At 56.9% G+C, this 20,509-nt stretch overlaps 1 protein-coding gene across 2 annotated transcripts in view; it reads right to left on the bottom strand.

Moving 5' to 3' along the window:
* The window catches only part of ZC3H18 (zinc finger CCCH-type containing 18), a 59,367-nt gene that overhangs the window by 11,961 nt on the left and 26,897 nt on the right, over positions 1–20,509 (bottom strand). For both annotated transcript variants that reach the window (XM_040443308.1, XM_040443309.1), the window contains 5 exons: positions 17,914–18,062; positions 17,498–17,590; positions 16,622–16,779; positions 11,860–11,977; positions 10,715–10,983 (listed from right to left, as the gene is read on the bottom strand). In XM_040443308.1, the coding sequence (XP_040299242.1) occupies positions 10,715–10,983; positions 11,860–11,977; positions 16,622–16,779; positions 17,498–17,590; positions 17,914–18,062 (787 nt within the window). The remainder of the gene's footprint in view (positions 1–10,714; positions 10,984–11,859; positions 11,978–16,621; positions 16,780–17,497; positions 17,591–17,913; positions 18,063–20,509) is intronic.

Raw genomic sequence — 20,509 nt, 5'->3', positions numbered from 1 at the left:
CTCCTTCTCTTTCCGGCACACGGGTCCCACTCCACTCGGAGCCGCCCTCGCTTGTGTTTTTCTTCTGGGTGATCTCGAGTTCCTTCCTTTCTTTCTTAACAGTCCACTCTTTGGTGTGCCCGGAGTTGCGGTTTCTGTCTGCGACGTGTAGGGCAGAGCACAAGGTGGCGTGAGGGGAGGGGGCCCACGGCGCTGGCCGGCTTCTCCGTCAGGGGCTCTGGGATGCGGGGCCACCTCTGGTGTGTGTGTTTCACTCTCGGGGGGCCGGTGTCTCATGACCCGGCTACTCCCCTCCCTCCAGGATCGTCCCCCCGGGAGGTGCACGGTCCAGAAGCCCCGACGCTCCGAGTTCCCCAACGTGCTCGGCCTCGCGCCTGCAGACGCTGTCCCCCCACCAGGCCTCCCGTGGGTGCGTTCCTAAGCTAAGAGCATCTTGCCATTCACCCAGGCCTTCCCTCGTGGGGGCCGTTTTCTTCGTAAGAAGTCCTGCCTTTTTTGGGTAGAGTTTTAGCTGCTGCGGATTCTCCACCACCACCAGCATCTGAGCCTCTCGGTTCCCCTTGGCTTTGCCGTGACCAGCATCCAGTATATCACATCACGATATGTAAAAACCGTCACCTGCCGACGTCTGCAGAACCACCAGCGAGTTTCAGGTCTGCTACTTGCGAAGGATCCCGCAGCAGAAGCGAAAACCAACATTTAAAACTGCCCTAGGGACGCACTAAATTGAAGCATAAGATCCCCGTTTTGTCGGCCCCAAACCCCGAGAGACAGTGCCACATAAGCTCGTAAGCATGTCCTCCGAGGAAAGTAATCCCGGGAGGAAGTAAAAACCTGTCGATTCCAGCCTGTCCCAGCTGTCCCAGGCTGCCATCACCTTTCCACGTCCTGTGCTGCTCTCATTCTAAAAATGCAACAGGAAACAGAACACCTTGGTCACCGGGTTTCCATGAGTCATCGAACGGCCCAGCTTGGCCGGTTTGCGGCCCGTCTACCAGGGGCAGCAAAGTGGCCGAAAAAGGGACAGGCCTGTGACGCTGCCGTGACTGCACCGAGGGCCCCTGCTGCCGTGAGCAGAGAAAGGACAGAACACCGATCTGTCCCCATCACAGCACTGAGGTCACCGAGCAGAGGCCAAAGCAGGCTCCCGTCCTGTTTTAGAGTCAGTGTTTCTTGCCAGGGACACCCTTTCACTCACACTGGGGTGACACTCTGGGCTTCACAATGAGCTGCCCCTTCAACAGTGCTGGAACGGGGCCTGGGGGCGCCGTGGGGGCCTTGCTTCTGAAGGGCTGGATGCCTGGTAGTGACCCCATGAAACCAGGGATCCCCAAACTGTGGCAAATGGGGGTCTTGGTTTTAATTAATTAGCACACAAACAACCATTTTTACTTCTGATTTATTTCTATAGTGACTCACTAGGACAAATGATCTGGCCTGCTTTATGGAAATGACGTAAAGTTTCCTTTTTAAACGTATTCAAGCTTAAAAAGTGAAAACGTCAAAAAACGTAAGTAGCACATGTGGGACCTGGACACAGAAAGCCGCGCAGGTGGAGCAAGAATGGAGCGGTTTGGGGAGCACGTTGAGCCAGGGGTCCCTTCTGCAGACCCCCCACGTCAGACACTGCCGAGAGGGGCCGCAGACTTGGGGACCCAGACCGGGAAGAAACTGTCTCAGGCCTCGACACAAACCTGGAACCATCAGTTTTGATGGCAAGTGTTTCTGGGAAAATGACCAAAGGAACACCCAATAAAGAGCTCACAGGAAGTCCCAGTGGGAAACGTGCACAGGATGCTGGGGACGGCCGGCAGAGGGCAGACGAGGCATCCCCAGACTCCCAAGCGGGTGGGCACGTGTGGCTACGGGTGACAGCAGCCACCTGGTCCACTGTCTTTCCTTCTTCACCGTTTCCTCTATTCTTCGTAAGGTTTTCCAAACGTTCCTACACCATAACGTTTCACATTTGTTACAGAAAAACCCCAAGTACTAAAGATTTTTCCACTCCTGCAGAGGGAGCGGTCTGCTATACTGACCTGCACACACTCTCGGGGTCCTTATCAGTGCCCTGCTCTCACCTCTCATGGGGCCTCAGAGGAGGAAGGGGCCCCGAGCTCTGGGCTGCGGTGGGCAGCACAGGGCGGGCAGAGGAGTCCAACACAACCCGGTCAGTGAGGGGGCAGAGCCCGGGCGGCCGGCTCTGAAACCCTGGGCAGCAGCGCCCCTGACACGGGGCCCCATGGCGCCTCCTGTGCTCTCAGAGAGAGGCCAGGCCCCTGAGGATGAAGCCCCTTTCAGAGAGTGCCGACACCCCGGAAGAGAGAGCGCGCGTGGCCTGGAAAACCAAGCAAAGTCGCCAAGTGACAAAGGACCTCGTGGAGACAGAAAGCAGCGGAACTGCTCCCCGCCTCCCCCCGCTTGCGACTCAGCCCAGGAACAGGAACAGCGAAGTCAGCAGGTGACTGGGGAGGCCAGGCCCAAATCAGGAACGCGCGTGGAATTTGCATAAAGCCTTCCCAAGGGAGAGGGGAAGCCAGGCTCCTGTCCCTCTGCCGAGGAAGTGGCCTTCCCAGCAGAGCTAACAACACAAGCTTATCTTCCGGGTACAGAGCCTTTGTTCAAGGCCTCGGGAGACACTCCAAGGAGCAAAGGTCAGCCGTACCAGGACTGCCAAATGCCCACGTCAGAACACAACACGACACAGGGGCCCGGGTCGACTCCTGACACGCCTCATGTCTCACACGGGCCACAGGGGTGTGAGGTGGCGGTGACGTAAGAGGGTGACGGAACGGTGTCTGGAAACTCCGAGCTGAGCGGCTGCCAGGCGTGGGCTCCAAAGCGGAACAAGGTGAAAGCAGAAAGGAGTTCTTCTAAAATCAAAGGGCTAAGTCTCCAATAAGGATCCGGGAAAAGGGAACCGGAAGTCACCTAACTTGTTCACACTCCTGTCTGGGAAGGTCACGGTACCTTCCGTGGGAGATGCCTGTGCTCCCGGAGCCTCTGTGGGGCCATTTGTGGAAGCCTGTGCCGCGATCACCCTCCTCAATACCGGGCAGAAGCCACCCACGGCGGTCCATGTGCTTCTGGGAGGGAGCTGGCCTGGGCAGGGGCTCCCTCCCTCCGGAACGCCCGCCTGCAAGGGAGCCTGCTCCCCCCCCCTCCCCCCCGCCCCGCCCGTGTCCCCAGCGCGGTGCCCACACAGGACCTGCCGGATGCTGCAGCACAGGCCGCTGCACTCCTGGTCTTCCAGGGGAGGAGAGACAGAAGGGCCTACGGTGATGTCACGTTCACCCTGCACCTCTGAAAACACACTCGAACCTAATCAGGGACAAGTAAACCCAGGGACACACAAGCCCTGTGTGCCCCGACATGAACTTCTGGGGGAGCAGAGGACAAAGCGGGCACACAGCGATGCCCGAGGAGGCTCCCCAGCGCCTCTCCCGTGTCATGGCTGCACCCGCGTCCATCGGTACCTCCCCAACTCCCACCCACGCCAGACATCCACACACACCTGAGAGCATGACATACTGCCATCATTTGCCTTTTCGTACTCAGCAAACAGCTGAGCAAGTTCTGGATGACTCAGGGGGGTAGGTAGTCAAGAAGCTAAAAACCAGGACACGCTTTTCCTCAAAGATACGCCAGACGAGATCAGAACGGGGACATGAGGGTTAGGAAACCCCGAGGGGAGTGCCTTGCCCGGACACAAGACCGGGGACGGTTTCGGAGCTGAGCCTAAGTGCCGGGGAACCAGGCCGGAGGAATCTGCGACGCCGGGCTGGTCGCGGAGCAAGAAGCGTCACACGGCTGGGAGCGGAGCGGGAGGCCAGGTCGTCCGGGTGTGGTCGTCGGCACACAGGCCACGACCTGTCACGTTCAAATTCACAAACCCGACAGAGTGTGCCATGGAGGCCGTGGAAGGTGGGGAGACACCGCAGCGGCCGAGGCCGGGCGGCGGGAGGCCGGGCAGATGGGCACGGGCGCTGGCCGGGCGGGAGCGGAGCGTCACCAAAAGCAGAGGGAAACCCAACGTGTGGTTTTTGCGAATAAAGGGCAGCCTGAGCTGCTCAGACACACGCAGGGCGGGGGCCCAGCCGCAAGCCAGCTGCTCCGGGCCGGTGCAAGTCCAGAGCAGGCCTCTGTGGGGGGCTCACGGACCCCGCAATGTGCCTCTGACCGGACACTGATGGGCCGCGCACAGGCCTCTCGTACCCCGAGACGCCAAGGACCCCCCTGAGGAGAGCGTGGGCTTCGGGTGACGTGGAGAGGCGGGCAGAGGTTCCCTCCCAGGAAACAAGGAGTCTGCCATGTCACCCCAAGGGGCACCACCCCTCAACCGTGCGCAGCTCTCGCGGTAACAGGCGGTCTGGGCAATCCCTCCAGGAAGATGTCAGCTGCTGTTTTTATCTGGGATGGCCTGAATCTGCCTGTGCCAAAGCACATCCTCATGACCCGCCTCAGCCCCGCCCAGAGCACACCCACTGGCTCGGCTGTAAAGATTAGAAGGTTTCACAAAAGGGGTTTCCCTCTATTTACATAGAGGCGTCCCATACGACTGCTTACGAGGTTCCAGTCTAGTCTATAAATAGCCCAGATGCAGGAGCGGCCAGGGACCCCAAAAGGCACAGTTACAGAAGGCCAAGCTAAACGGAGAGGGACACATCTGCGCACACGGCGACACCGCGTCTGGCCTACGAGGCCCAGAGTAAAGCTGGCAAGAAACCCCGACAGCTCACCAGGTGCCGTGTCAGAGCAGACCAGCTCGGGACGGGCGGGGGAAGAAACCGGGAGCCCAGAGCGCCACTGCCAGCTCTCACCCACGGCTCGCTCTGCCGTGCTGCGCGCCCGTGCCCTCTGCTGGGTAACGGGGGTTCTGGGTTTAAAGCGCCCGTGCCGGCTGCAGACAAGACGGGAGAGCCACCACCGCACTGAGTTCATCGCCTACTCCCGTCACGTCCACCGGGCCCTGCGAGGACCGGGGCGGTGCAACATCCGCTCCGGCACACGGCCCCCCTGGTTGCGCAGACGAGAGCTTCCCACCGGACTCTCTGAACGTGACCGTGTCTGTCTCGTATTTCAGGCGAGGAGAACCCTTTCTGTCCAGCTGCTGCTGTAAAATCCCCAAGCTGCCCTGGGCTAAGTAAACAAACTCTTCGACGACAGGGAGATCGCACAAACATACGACCGCAGGGAAATTCAGCTTCCTCCCGAAGAAGCAGTCACACCGGCTCTGGCTGGTCACAGGAAAAGGAAATAGGAGGGCCGGGTTGGAAATTCTGCTCTGGTGAAACCCTAGCCCTTCGGGCTGGTCGCAGGGCCAGCAGGGTTCCAGCCAGAGTGATCAAAAATGGGGTGCAAGACTCCCCGGCACCAGTGAGACAGGCTGAATCCTGACCAAGGGACAGGGTGCACGTGTCCCTGCCGTCAGCAGAAGTCCTGTGGGGGACAGTCCGCAGGAGCGAAAGTGAGAGTCCAGGCAAGAAAAGGGGGGGTGGGGGGGGCGGAACGTGAGCCCAACAGAAGGGAGCAAACCAGGCAGAAACAAGTGGAGGGCACGCCTGCCTGGTCTGGTGAGGAAGCCGCACCTCCTTTTAGGAAGAAGCCACTCAGTCAAGCCTCCTGAACCTGCCCTGCGGGCTCAGCCGTGTTCTCACTGACCCCGGCCCTCACCTGAAGATCCTGGGTTGTGCAAACGCAGGCTGTGTGCGAGGCTGAGGCTGTTCTGCACAGGCGTCTGGCGCCTGGGGGCCACGCCGACTCACGCCACTGCTGTTAGCGCAGTCTCGCTGGGCTCGCGTGGGTGCCTCCTCTGCAGGGGTCGGGCAGCACCGGGACCGGGACTGAGTGGCAGGCGGGTGTTCTGTCCCAGGAGTCAGTCACAAGCACAGACAGACACAGCCACCGGTGCAGCTGTTCTCCAACGGACTCTCTCTAAAAGGATGCTCTCGGGTATAAAAGGGTCCCTGTGCCGGAAGAACAGACCTCCAACTTGGAAGAGCTACCTGGCTGCCTGGAGACGAGCAGGACGTGTCAGTGGAGGGAGTGGAGGGAGGCAGTTGGTCGTCAGAGTAGACACGAGTGAATTTGCTCATAAACCAGCAAACCACGAGAACGGACTTGCTGATGTGATCTGGGAGCCCACACATCCTAGACATCACATCATCTGTCCATCTTTCTTGTGTTTCTCCTTCTAAGACCAGGGATGTGGATGTGCACGAAAACAGCCATTTCATGAATCTGGAAAGCAGACTGAATTTGTCCTCTCTGCAGAACTCAGCCTACGATTTTGTCCCCCTTACAACACTCACGGCGACACACGGGGCAAAATGCAGGCTGCTGCCGAATCCAGAACAACTCTACAGCGCCATCGAGGGTCTGTGGGCTCGAGCTCCGTGCCGGGCTCTGAGACGGGACCTGCTGCCACGGTGCCCCCTTGGGGATCCCACTTTAGAAGGCAGCGCAGGCTAACAGACACGTGAACAGAACAACGTGACATCGGGGAGCGACGACAGCCGTGAGGATCTACCAAGCAGGGAGCGAAGACAGGGGTGGGTGGGGAGGCCCCTCTGAGCAGCCATGTCGGAGGAGAGTCCCAGAGACGCCGGGGGCCCAGCAGGGGCGGAGGGCGGCCAGGGCCCAGGCTGGACGAAGAGTGCAGCGGTGATGTGGGCAGAGGGGTTTCCAGGGACCGAGAGCAGGAAGATCAAAATCAAGCTTTGCACTTCAAATGAAGTGATGAATTTCACGGTGAGGTAAACGGCGGTTTCGGCAACATAAAGATCCGTCAAAGCGGTCTTCCAGAGAATGAACTGTTTCTGCATCTAGGGTGTGTGATTCACTCTGAACGTTCTGTCGAAACATCGCTTTGCCCAATGTTAGGAAAGTATGAAAAAACACAGCAAATTTAGTGAGGGCAATTCATCGCCACCTGGAGGATGGTAACAGTCAAGGCTGGTGCTCACACGGACTGTCCTGCTGCGGCCAGAGTTGACCGTGAAACCAAAGACTACGGTCCTGATGCTCGCTGTCAGAAACCCAGCTGTGCTGACACAGGGGACGAGATCTACGAGAAGAGCTCAGCTTCCCCCACCAAGGAACTGTCACTAGTAAATGAATTCGGTACAAAGGACACAAATTCAACATGCAAAAATCTGTTGCATTTTTATACAGTAACAACGTGAACAACAACAACAACAACAACAACAACAACAACAACAACAAAGAAAATAATCCCATTTGCAACTGCATCAAAAATAAAATACTTAGGAATAAATGTAGCCAAGGAGATGAAAGCAGTGTATCCTGACAATTGTTTGAAACCAATGAAAGAAATCGAAGACTCCACAATTAACGGAAATCTATTCCGCGTTCACGGATCGCGAGAGCTGATGCAGAAGAAATGTCCACACTACCCAAAGCCAAGTACAGACTGGAATCCCTATCAAAACTCCAAGGGCATTGTTCACCAGAAATAGAAAAAACAATTGCATGGAACCACAAAAGACCCCAAATAGCCAAAGCAATCTCGAACAAGAACAAAGCTGGATCAAGAATCTTGCTTCCTGATTTCAAACTGTATCACAAAGCTTTAGTAACCAAAACTATATGGCATTGGCATAACAACAGACACATATCAGGGCCCCTGGCTGGCTCAGACGGTGGAGTGTGCAATCGGGGTCGTGAGTTCAAGCCCCACGATGGGCACAGAGACCACTTAAGGCAGACAAACAAACAAACAAACAAACAAACACCAGACACAGATCAATGGGACAGAATGGAGAGCCCAGAAGTCAATCCATGCATATATGGTCAATTACAACAAAGGAGGTAAGAACACACAAAGGAGAAAAGACGGTCTCTTCAACAAACCACGCTGGAAAAACCGGACAGCCGTATACAGAAAGAAGTGGGCCCCTGTCTTACACTGCACACAAAAATAATTCCAAATGGATTAAAGACGCGAAATCCAGAAGCTCCCAGTTGGAAACACGACAATAAAGCTCCTCGATGCGAGTCTCACCCACACCACGGGCAACAAGACCAAATATAAACAGTGGGACCACACCGGCTAAAAAGCTTCCACAAAGCAAAGTAAACCATCAACAAAGTGAAAGGACAGCCTACAAGAGCGCGAAAAAAATATTTGCAAGCCATTTATCAGGTGAGGGATTGATATCCAAAATATGTAAAGAACTCCTACAACTCAATGGCAAAAAACCAAAGAATCCAATTTAAAAATGGGCAACTGCCTGACTAGACATTCTCCAAAAGAAGACATCCAGATGGCCAAGAGGAACGTGAGAAGGCGCTCAACATCACTCATCACCAGGCAACGGCAAATCAAACCCAAAATGAGGTATCACGTCCCACCTCTTAAAAGGCTGTCATCAAAAGCACATCTGGTAACAGGTGTCAGTGAGGGTGGGGAAAGGGACCCCTCGTGCACTGTCGGTGGGAATGCAAACGGGTGTAGCCGCTGTGGAAAACAGTATGGAGGGTCCTCAAAAAATTGAACATAGAACTACCACACGATCCAGCAACCACTTCTGGGTAAACATCCGAACGAAACGCAAACAGAAGAGACGTCCACACTCCCGTGTTCACCGCAGCTTCCTTCTCGAAGGGAGGACACGAAAACCAGCTGAGCGTCCACTGACGGATGAAGAAGGTGTGGTGGAGCCATGCCATGGACGGTTATTCAGCCGCGAGAAAGAGGGACATCCTGCCATTTGTGAGAACGTGGACGGACCCTGAGAAATTACGCTCGGTGAAGTCAGGCAAAAAAAGACTTCTTACTGTATATTCCTAACTTACACGGAGAATCGAAAAGAGCCAAACATCTAGAAACAGACAGGAGAAGGGCGTGGAGGAAATGGCAAGATGTTGGTCACGTGGTACAAATTTCCAGTCGTGAGACGAGTCGGTGCTGGGGATCTAGGGTACCGCGGTGGGCCCGCGATTGAAATACCGTATCGTGTACCGTTTACCTGAGATGCCGAGACAGTTCTGGGATGTTCTGACCACACACGCGAGGGAATTATGTGAAACAATATTGCTGTTAACCAGCTTCATTGTGGCAACAATTCTGCAACACGTGCATGTATCCGGTCATCACATTGTATACTTTAAGCGTATACGATGTTACATGTCAACTATAGTTTGGTAAAACTGGAAAAAATATAAAATAAAAGGCTCCTGCTAAAAAAATAAAATAAAATAAATTAAGAAAAAGGCTGATGTCATCAAGAAAGCTAAACCACCAACCGCAGAACGGGGGAGCACACGTGCAAGTCAGGTGTCTGACAAGGGGTCTGTACCTAGAACGTGAGGAACTCCTACAACTCAATAAGACGGCCTAATTAAAAGATGGGCAAAAGATCTGGATAGACATTTCTCCCAAGAGCATATACCAAGAAGCACATGAAAAGAGGCCCAGCGTTTTCATGACTAAAATGGCTTTCAATGACTAAACAGGTCATTAGTTACCAGAAGACCTAAACCAACCTGCGACGAAACCTGTGAAACCTACCGTTTCACACCCAGTGGATGGCTACGATAAAAAAAAAAAAAAAAAAAAAAAAAAAAAGGCAAAAGCGATAATGTGGAGAAAAGTAGAACCCTCACACATTTCCGATGGGAATGTACCATGGTGCAGCCACTTTGGAAGATTCCAGAAACTCCCCAGAAGGCTGAACACAGCTATCACGTGACCCAGCAATTGCACCCCGAGGCGTACACTCGAGGGAAATGAAAACCACTTCTGCAAAAACGCTTGGACACGATGCTCGTGTTCGTGACAGCCAAGGGGAGAAACGACCGAAAGGTGCACCGACAGGACAGGACGGGTGAACGCAATGTTGTCCGTGTTCCCCACGACGGCATCGTCTTCAGCCGCAGAGGCACTGACACGACCGCCCTGCGGATGCGCTTCAGAGATCACGCTGGGCGGAAGGAGCCAGTCAAAAGACCGCAGGCTCCGTGTCCAGAACAAGAGCCGGGGGGCGTTTGGGGATAACGAGGGGTGACTGCTGATGGGCACGAGGGTTCTTTTTGGGGCACAAAAGGGCCTTAAAGTTGTGGCGGGGCCACCGTTCTGAACATTCTGCAAGCTTACAACATCCTGTACGCTTTAAGCAGAGGCACTGCGGGCTGTGTGGATTCCCTCCCGTTAGGCTGTCAACACAGACACAGACAAAGCCCCCTCCAGCTCCGGGATCTTCTCCTGGGGACCACGTGTCTGCCCTGGTCCTCAAAGACACATGCGCGGACCCTGAACCGGGAGGGCACGTCCTCACTGCCCGCCCGGCCACCACCCCGGCAGCTCCCGCCACCGGCACAAAACCGCAGTCACCACCCGGAAGACGGAGGACGAGTGAGGGGGAGGCCGGCCCTCCACGGCGGGGGGGGGGGGCGCGAGGTCCGGCGCTCCGGCCGCCGGAGCCACCTCCCTGGCACCGTGCCAAAGCGGCGCGACCGGGAATTCAGAGCTTTCCCAACACAGGGTGGTGACGGGGTGCGCTGGGGTGCGATCCCACCGGGACACGCACGTTCCGGGACGGCCGGCGCCCACTCATCCCGACACACCGACCTTTCTCCAGCAAGGATTCTGGGGCTGTGGCTGGCGGGCGCGCGCCCTCGTCTCCGCGGACCCCACCGGGGCGGGGCGGGGGGGGGGGGGGCCAGGCCTCCCAGAGCCCAGGGGCCCACGACCTACCTGGGCGGCTGCGGGGAGCGGGGCTTCGGCTTCTCCTTCTCCTTCTCGCGCTCCTTCTCGCGGTCGCGGTCTCGGTGCTGGCGGTCCTTCTCGTCGCGCTTGGCTCGCTCTCTCTCCCACTCCTCCTTCCTCCGCTGCCGCTCCTTGTCGCGCTCCCGCTCGCGCTCGCGCTCGCGCTCCCGCTGCCGGCGCTCCCGCTCTCGGTCCCGCTCGCGCTCGCGCTCCCGCTCCCGCTGCCGGTTCTCGCGCTCGCGCTCCCGCTCCCGGTCCTGAAGCCAAAGACACGCGCTGGGCGGTGGCCGGCAGAAGGCGGGTGGCGGGGAGGCCGCGGGGGGCCACCTCCCGCGCCGGCCCTGTTCCCCAGGTCGTCCTCCACCGCTCCCCGGTCCGCCAGTCCCCGGGGCCGCCCCCACCCCCTTCCGGGGGCGGGGACAGCGCGGGGCACGTGCCCCTGCTTTCGAGGCAAAGGCCTCGAGCGCCTCCCGGAACTATCGCTCAGGTCTCCTCCATCCGTCTGCTCTAATGTTCAAAGTTAAGACGGGGCAAAGCCCAAATCACAGCACGGACACGGGTTTCGGGTTTCAAGTGGCCTGTGAGGTAATGAGGTGCGCCCCTGCCCTGCCACTGGCTGCAGCCTTGGACACGGTGGGGGACAGAGGCGGTGGAAAGCGGCTCCGAAAAGTCACTTCTACCTTCAGGGAGACCCTGCCTGGTAGGCCGCACCTGTACCCCCAACAGCCCGGGCCCACCCTCCAGGCCAGCAAGGCACAGCTGGGGGGGGGGGTCACTAAAGTGGGTGAGGACATGGGTGAGGACAGCATAGTTATAAATGGTACCGCTAGGGAACCTGAGGGAGTAACACACTCAGGAGGGCAGAACACAGTCCCATGCAGAGCTGTATCAATAATCCAGTCGGCAAACCTAGTTTTTAACAAACCCAGAGCAAGGGCACAGACCAACTAAAGGAAACCACCACCAGTTTAACCTGTGGATCCGAACTGTTTCTCCACGAACAGTCAGTCTGGACTTGAAATTGGTACGCTCTGCCCGTGCTACTAAAACCATATGAAGTCCCATAGATGAAAAAGGGGGTAATCTTAAGAAATGGACCAGCGCGGGGAGACGTGCACGACCGCCACACTCACCCGGTAATTGTGGTACGGCTCCGTCTCCGTGTACTGCACCCGGAAGTTCTCGTACTGCCCGCCACGCCAGAAGCGCTCGATTTCATAGTCGTAGTACGGATCTGCGTAAGGCTCCAGTCTGAAAAATGAGCGAGTAAGGCAAATCTCATCACTTACGAATATTAAGGCAAAAATATTACACAAAACGTTAGCAAACAGAATCCGACACCACGTTAAGAAAATAAAATACGCTATGACTCAGTGGGATTTATTCCAGGAATCTGAGGATGAGTCACAAGGAGGAAATTCGTGAACACCCCACACATAATGGCAGACCTGAAGAGAAGAACCGCAGAGGATCGCACCTACGATGACAAACACCGCAGGGAGCTGGAGACAACACTTCCTAACGAGACTTAACTCACACACTTACGTCGGAACTCAAGCCAACCTCTTACTAATGGGAAGAGGGGCATTTCTGTAAGCCCGGGCAAAGGCAAGGTGGCCACGGCCTCCATGGCCATCCACTGGCGTGGCAGAGGCTGGCTGCTGCCATCAGACGAATGAAGCTGCGGACGCTGGGCAAGCAGGAAAAGGACCCACGCCCGCAAATGAAATGGCACCAGACCTAGAACCCGAGGCATGGTAAAGCCGATCCAGGAAGCCAGAGGGCCCAGGGAAGCATGAGACCGATGCCTCCACGCGCACAGATGACCACTCCGGACAAGGAGCAGAGAAGCCCTCTTTTACAGCAGCAAGAAAGAAGAAACACCGAGGAACAAAGTGCGTTTAACCAGAACTGAGCAGAACCTATCTGAGAAAAGCTTTAATGTGCTCCTCAAAGACAAGGAGGACATGTGAACACACGAGACCATGTTTCTGGTCTTCAGCCAGGACTGGACGCTGCCCAGAAGTCAGCTCTCTCCATCAATTTGCAAATGGAGGGCAATCCCAGTAAAAACACCGGTGGGCTTCCATATGGAGCTCGACAACCGGTCCCCGAATGCACAGGCAGGCAGAGATGTGCAACCCCAGCCAAGAAAGACACACCCTGAGACAACACGACACTGCAGGCCTGCCTTTCTCACGAAGAAACAAATGGTCCAGGGACAGATCCCTGCACGTAGGATAAAGGAGCCTCCCGAGGGGCCAAGGCAGACTTGTACTCAATGGGGAAGGGACAGCCACTGACCATGGGGAGGAAGGTAAGGAGATCCCACCTTACCCACTGACCCAGAGGACCTGCCCTGGGGGTGCCCTGGACCCTGATGTAAGTCCGGCAACAGACAGGCATTCTTTCAGGGATTTCCTGGCTCCAGACCAACTCTCCCCTGTGAGTAAGCTGGTGGGGGAAACCAACGTGCCCACAACCTCAAGAGGCTGCCAGGCTGAGCTTCTGGGTCGCCCGATGGCCTCCAGCGGGCTGCCTTCTGGGAGGTGTCTGCCCCGCTTGGGCCAGGACCCCGGCAGACTGACTCACCCGAGGCCGGCTCTGCTGGAGGACACAGCTCTCTTTCACTCCAAGTGGCCAGACATCTTCCAAAGCGCCTAAGTGCCCACCACTCAGGTCGCGTGTAAGACAGCAGTCAGCAGCTGCGGAGGCCTGCCGCGGCCCAGCCCGCTGCTCGACAGCAAGAGAGAACGTGGCCCCCCGCCCAGGCCCCAGCACCATTCCCGGCCAACCCAGGCCCTGGGAGAAACACCTTCCCAAACGGATGTGAGGGTGCGTGCTCTCTCAAAGGAGGGCCGTGCTGACAAATTCGTTTCTGGAAAACCGGGTAAGCAACGTGTAACGGCCTCTCTCCCGTGGGACGGCCTGGAGTCTTAGGACACCGCCACCAGGGTCCCCACGTGAAGGAGGCAACGGTCAGGGCGTCTTTGTGGGCTCAGTGAATGTTCTTGCATTAACCGCACCCCAGCCTCCTGCACAGAGATGACATCAAAGTCACGGGACTTGAACTCGTGGCCCTGAGGTCAGGAGTCGCACTTGCACTGACTGAGCTGGCTGGGAACCCCAGGGTGACATTTCTTTCTTTTTTTTAATCATTTTTTTTGTTTTTCAGGGGGGAAGAGGGGCAGAGAGAGAGGGAGACACAGACTCTGAGGCAGGCTCCAGGCTCTGAGCTGTCAGCACAGAGCCCGACGCAGGGCTCGAACTCAGGAACGGCGAGATCATGACCTGAGCCGCAGTTGGACACGTAACCAACTGACCCCCCCCCAACGCCCCACCCCCCAGGGTGACATTTCTTAATACCTGTGCGCATGAGGTCCCACAAGGTGGCTGGCATCTGAAAAGCACTACCTTTACTAAGTGATCCTGCTAAACAAGTTAATTCCCAAAAATGGCATAAAGAAAACACCGGTTTTCCTGTGCTTCATACCGTCTCAGGCTACTTCCTCAGGAGCTCCTGAGCGGGCACCCTTCCCCACTGGTTCCACAACAGAGCACCCAGCTCCACGCTGCCAGAGCCTGACCACGCCGCCCCTGACGTCAGGGGGGGCCCGGGCCCCCGAACTGAAGTCCACGGCTCTCAAACCTCAGTGGGTGGGCACGAGGATCGCCCAGAAGGCTTGTTAGTTAGCCAGCGGGGCCCCACCTTCCCTGGACACCCTGGCCGGCCCCTGGTGGTGCTGCCGGTCCCTCCCGCCCTTCCCCACCTTCCCTCTTCCCTCTTCCCCACCTTCCGTCACCTGGCGCACGTGGGGACCCGGCGCACAGGCCTGCCGCGTCGCCGGGTGGAGAGCACCTGGGCACAGAGCTTGTTGTGCCCTGGGGTCCCGGGCAGGGAACACCAGCATGGCTGGTGGGTCTGAGTTTTACATCAACGGCCCTGAACTGCTTTTAAGCCGTCCGCTTGGTATCTGACTGAGCCCCCCACACCCTCTGCCGAGAGCACCCTGTTCTCCCGACGGCCCCACGTGAGGCTGGCCCACGACAGGTGCCGCAGGGGCTGGCCGGGCCCCGAAGGCAGAAGGGTCTCTCTGTCCTGGCCTCTGCCCCTTGCCGCCCGCAGGACTCTGGCACCCCGGCCTCCTCGCCCACCACAGGGGAGCCGGCACAGCCGGCCAGCGCCCCCCTCCTCAGCGGCCTGAGTCCCAGCCCGGCCTCCAGCTTCTCGGTGTGAACTTCCAACTGCCCCCCCCCCCAACTTCCTACAGCTGCCGCTGCCTTCTGTTTGCAGGGGGTCTCCTGTGTTTAGCGGACCCTGACTGACAGGGCAGAGGTGCCTTCTCACCCACACTCGCCGCAGGGGCCCTGTTCCCAGAGGGCCCTGACTGATGAGGTCCGGGGGGGCCCGACACAGGGGTGTCACAGAAGCCCCCGGTTAATTCTAGGGCAGTGACGTTGAAAAACCAAACGTGAGTGAAAACTTGGCTCCGAGGGCCGTCCTCAGAGGCTTTAGAGGCGCAAGGTCCCGCACCACGGACCCTCCGCAGAGGGAGCGCGGCACCCGCCGGCACCACACGCGGGGCAGGCCCAGGGCACAGCCGCCGGTTCGGCCGCGTACGCCCTGCAGAGCCGCACTCGCCGGCCGGCTCCCCTGCGGGCACACGCTCCAGGCCCCCCTGGTCCAGCAGCGGCCGGGAGGCCGAGTGTCGAGGTTCGGAGCCTCTTCGCCCAGCGTTCAGAGTGAGCACGCTCAGAGAGCACACCCTCTGTGCCGGTCACCCCGGCCCCTGGGACTGTCCGCCTGCCCCTTGAGCCCGGCGGGACGGGAGCCTCACCTGCGCTTTCCCCAAGAAAAGCGTGAGGCCTCAGGACCCGAAGGGAGCCGTGGGAGCTGGCAGACAGAGTCCCGACCGCCACGCTCCCATCCGGGATCTGACAGGCCTCCACACCCAGAATCAGAAAACACACAAGTCCGAACCACGGCTTTAAATCTCTACGCTGCAGACTCTGAGCTGTCCCCTGACACAAGCGTGGAGCACAGGGCCTCCCCCGTCCTCTGCAGGCAGAGAGCCGGGGGCAGGGTGCACGATGCGGGACACGAGCCTCGAGCTTCGAGTAGCAGCCTGGCTGGCGGAACCCTGAAAGGCAAGCCCCATCCGCGAACCCCTTCTCTGCGCCCACCGCCACCACCACCGCGGCCAGACCCCAGCGAGCACGCTCTCCCACGGCAGGTGTGGCCGAGCGGAGCGCTGCTATGACGCTGCCTGGGCGCCAGAGCCGGCTCCGATCGCGGTGACCCGAGCCCACGCTGCGGTGGCTGCTCAGGAGAGAGCTGCCTGCGTCTGCCCCTCCAAGGGGAGCACGACAAAGCCGACCGTCCCCCGGGAAGAGGTGCGGGGGGATGTCGTGAGAGCCCCGAAGGCTTTCAACCGCATGCACTTCTCTACCAGACCAGTAACAGGACGTGTCAGAGAAGGAACAAGGCCATTTACGATGAAAAGTGTCACACCTGCCGAGTTCCTGGACTCTGGTGACAATTTCATGGGTTTTCCTGGCCGCTGGGAGACCGGGAGGAGGGTGGGAAGAGGCAGACCGCTGGGGCTCCAGGGGTTCGGAGCAGAGCTCTAGAAACGCAGAGCTCAGAGGAAGCCACACAGAGGTGAGCCCTCCCCGGGCACCCGGCCCTGCCAGAGCCGGGGCGTTTCCTTCACGGCGCAGAAAACCCAGGAAAGCCCCTGCAGAGCTTCTGACACGATCTCGGGAAGGCCATTCCGAGCCGAGGACGGGGAGAGGGAGGCACGGCCCCCCGAGGCCTGAGGGAAGAGCGCGAGGCTCCTGTGGCTGGGGACAGCTTCGCTGTCCCTCAGAAGGGAAGGAGGGATGGCTCCTTACGCTGTCTCTCGGACATCCCTCGTGATGCGGTAATTCCAATCCCGGAAAACTTCATTTTCCTTGTCAAACTCCCGTTCGTCTTCGCCGATGGTCACCGTAAACCTTTTCTCTTCAAAATCGGGCTCCTGTTCTTTTCGAATGGTTGCTTTTTTTAAAACCTACCGTCGTAAGAAGGAAGAAGTCAACGCTAGTCGCTGTCAGGAAAGGCGGCCCCACGGCGCCCCAGCCAGGGCAGCGGGAGCGGCCGAGGGACTCCAGGCCCAGGCACACCATCTCTGCACCAGCAGGACGGGCCCGCCACGCGGTGCTACGGAGCTGGCTTGCCTTCTGGAAAGGGGTAACAGAGCCGGCCACCTCCTGAGCCAGGGAGCCCCAGATACTCGCTCGGGACGGGGCCCAAGCATGGAGAGAAAGCGGTTCCAGGGTGGTGAGGGGTGGGGGGCGGGCTCTGTGCTGAGCCAGGCAGGGGAATGGTTTCGTTTTTATCCTGTCACCTCACTGGAGAGAAAGTGAAGTGAGGGCCTGGAAAGCAGGTCTGGTGGCGACAGACCACAAGCCTGACGGCCAGGGCCACCGGACAGCCTGGAGGGAGGGCGCGGGCGGGGACAGCGGCCGTCTCGGGAAGGGACGGGCCTGCACACGCACAGGCCATGGCTCCAGGAGGCCGGGGGCCGCAGCACCAGCCGGGGTGCGGTGTGACGCCACCCGAGCCACGGGAAGACAGCGCGCCTGGGCCTTGGACAGACTAACGGAGCTCTCTTAACTCTTAGGAAACCGCTCCCTCACTTCAGAGACTTCACTGAGCTTCCAGTCACTGTCTCTGAATCAAAGCAACGCTACTCATGCTCAAGAATTTTCCTCAGGCCCTCCAGTTACCTCCTTCGCGTGCCGGAGTCCTCGTTCCCAGGCACTCTCCGTGGGGGGCTCTGGAGGGGGTGGAGGCAAAATTTCATCAACTACGGGCCCACCCTATTAAGAAACAAGAAGGGAAAAGTTGAGAAAGCAAGCGAAACCTCAAAACCTGCAAAGAGACGGGAGCTAGAACACCAGCCAGAAGGTTATCGGCCGCACGCCCCTGGCACTCCAAGCCTCAGTGTGGCCCCTGACCTGCTGCCCTGAGCCTAGGGTTGCCTCCTCACGGAGACACGGAAGCATCTGGAAGGTGACCCAGTGACCGTGACGTCACAGAGGTGCCTTTTACACAAGGTGTACCGATGGGCTGTAAGCAGAAGGTTCGGAGAGCTTAGCTGTCCCGTCCGTTAGCAATGAAAGAAAGAGAGGGGTTCACGCACCCAGGGGTTGGCAGGCATCAGCGGGTGAGGTCCAAGAGGTGGGGCACCATTAGGCGGGAAAGGTTCGGCTTTGGTGATTAGGGAATAGTTGCCCTTGTCGTTGACTCCGGGGTGTATAAACCTGCAGTTCATTCCCCACGTGCAGTTCCCTGTGGAGACAAAAGCCAGGTCAGAAAGGGGAGCCAATCGGAGCACACGAGGTCAGCTTCCTGCCCGCTTTGCCCACGGCGGCTCCAGGAGCGGCAGCTTCGCCGGGGGCCCATGCGGTGCCACACAGGGCGCCCTCGCCACCCCACAGGCTGTGCGAACCCGAGTCCGAACGGGCCCGGAGTCAGGCAGCGGTGGTGGCGGGGTCGGGCTCAGAGTTGGGCTGCCTGGGCTCACCCTTCACGCCTGAACCGAGCACAGCAAAGACCCCCCGCCCCGTGCCTCCACCTTCGCGCGCGCGCGCGCGCGTGCGCGTGGTTCCTGGCAGGCAGGCCCGGACCGGGCCCAGGGCTAAGGAGCTTCCTGAGAGCAGCACTTCCTGAGTGCTCCCGAAAGGGACTGAGGTTATGCGGTGGAGGAAACGTGGTCCCTGTTCCTAAGTGACTGTGTGAGTAGTTCATTTCCCCCTAAAAATAGAAAAAGTCCGAGAGCTTCCCAATCACAGGCGACCCTGGGTTTCCTGCTCGGACGACACTGCACCCCCAGAAAGGCTCGGAGGTATGCAAGGAGGAGCCTGATTTCTTCGGACTCAAAAAACCACGCACACTGAAACAGCCATCACAGAGAAGCATCGAAGGATGCTTCCAGAATTCTGCCAGTCAGTCTCCAGGTGTCTGTACCAGCTCTGGACGTCTGTGTTTCTCCCACCAAAGCCTCACATACCATTTCAGGACACTTCTGGACTTAAAAAATGTATTAACGAGAAAACACATAGACAACCCTAATAATCTGGGTGTTTATAAAAAATATCTTTTAGAATTACTTGGTGACAGAACACCAATATCGTTCAAGGAAACTGCCTGATTTTCCAGAGCAGAAGGCAAGAAGCCCACGTTTCAATTTAACCAGTAAGTGAATCACTTTTTAAAATATTAATTTTGGGGGGCACCTGGCTGGCTCAGTTAGTGGAGCATGCAACTCTTGATCTCAGGGTCATGAGTTCGAGCCCCATGTTGGGTATAAAGAGGATGTTGAAAAATTTTAAAAATAAAATAAAAACGTAATTTTTTGAACAGGTAGTATCTACACAAGCTCAAAAATAAGTATAGCATACGGTATCTAAATGATTTAAAAATGTTTTCAACAGGTTAACACGTAGTTAAAATTTAAACCATCTTTTAATATATATTCACTTTTTAAAAATGTTTACTTATTTTGAGAGAGAGAGAGAGAGAGATATGGAGAGAATCCCAAGCAGAGTTCCACACTGTCAGCACAGAGCGGGACATGGGGCTCGGTCCCATAGACCGTGACATCGTGGCCTGAGCGGAACTCAAGAATCAGATGCTTAACTGACAGAGCCACCCAGGCGCCCCCCGTATATTCACTCCTAAATATGATACTCCATGTAAATGTTTCTGTTGACAAAACATAGTTTTCCTCGTACAAATTACAGAGAACTAATTGTTTGATATTCAGAAAAAAGCTAAATTTACCTTTTAAACATCATGCATATTTTAACTTGCATTAAAACTTACTAACGAATTGATCTGAGTTAAATGTGAAATAAAGTATGCTTAAAATTACTTCTCTGGAAATGTGAAAATGACTTTTAAAATTGTTTTTTAAAATATTTCTGAGAGAGCAAGCGAGCATGCATGTGTAAGCAAGCATGAGTGGGGGGAGGGGCAGAGAGAGGGGGACAGAGGGTCTGAAGCAGGCTCTTCACTGACAGCACAGAGCCTGAGGTGGATCCTGAACTCACGAACCTCGAGACCATGACATGAGCCAAAGTCAGACATTTAACCGACCGAGCCGCCCGGGCTGCCCATTTAAAATTCTTATTTTTTTTTTTTAATGTTTATTTTTATTTTTGAGAGAGACAGAGACAGAATGCGAGTGGGTTAGGGGCAGAGAAAGAGGGAGACACAGGATCGGAAGCAGGCTCCATGCTCCGAGCTGTCAGCACAGAGCCCGACATGGGGCTTCAACTCATGAACCGTGAGATCGCGACCTGAGCCGAAGTCGGACGCTCAACTGACTGAGCCAGCCACCCAGGCGCCCCTAAAATTCACGCAGAAGTCAGAGTCTGGGAAATATTATACTACAGGGGGCTCAAAATCCCAGAGTCTCAGAGAGGTTTAAAGAAAACAGACTATGCAGTTCTGTATCTAAATAAAGAATTCCAAATGCTATCAAGTGCTCTGCCTTTTAAGCCTGTGAGAACTCACACGGCATCCTCGCTGCCGTGTAGTTAGACTAACGGATCACACAGGCTTACTGCAGAAACTTTCCGAGTGCAGAAAAGTACTAATATAGGTGCCAGCTTTTCTATGACTTTTTAAACCTAAAATATGTAACTGGGTGGCGGATAAATAGGTTTGTTAATCTGGGTTTTTCTTTTCCTTCCTTCCTTCCTTCCTTCCTTCCTTCCTTCCTTCCTTCCTTC

Source organism: Herpailurus yagouaroundi, unplaced genomic scaffold, assembly GCF_014898765.1.
Source record: "Herpailurus yagouaroundi ecotype Mexico unplaced genomic scaffold, PumYag 190, whole genome shotgun sequence".
NCBI lineage: Eukaryota > Metazoa > Chordata > Mammalia > Carnivora > Felidae > Herpailurus > Herpailurus yagouaroundi.
Note: the sequence above shows the minus strand (reverse complement) of the source record. Positions and strands in the feature narration are given on the sequence as shown.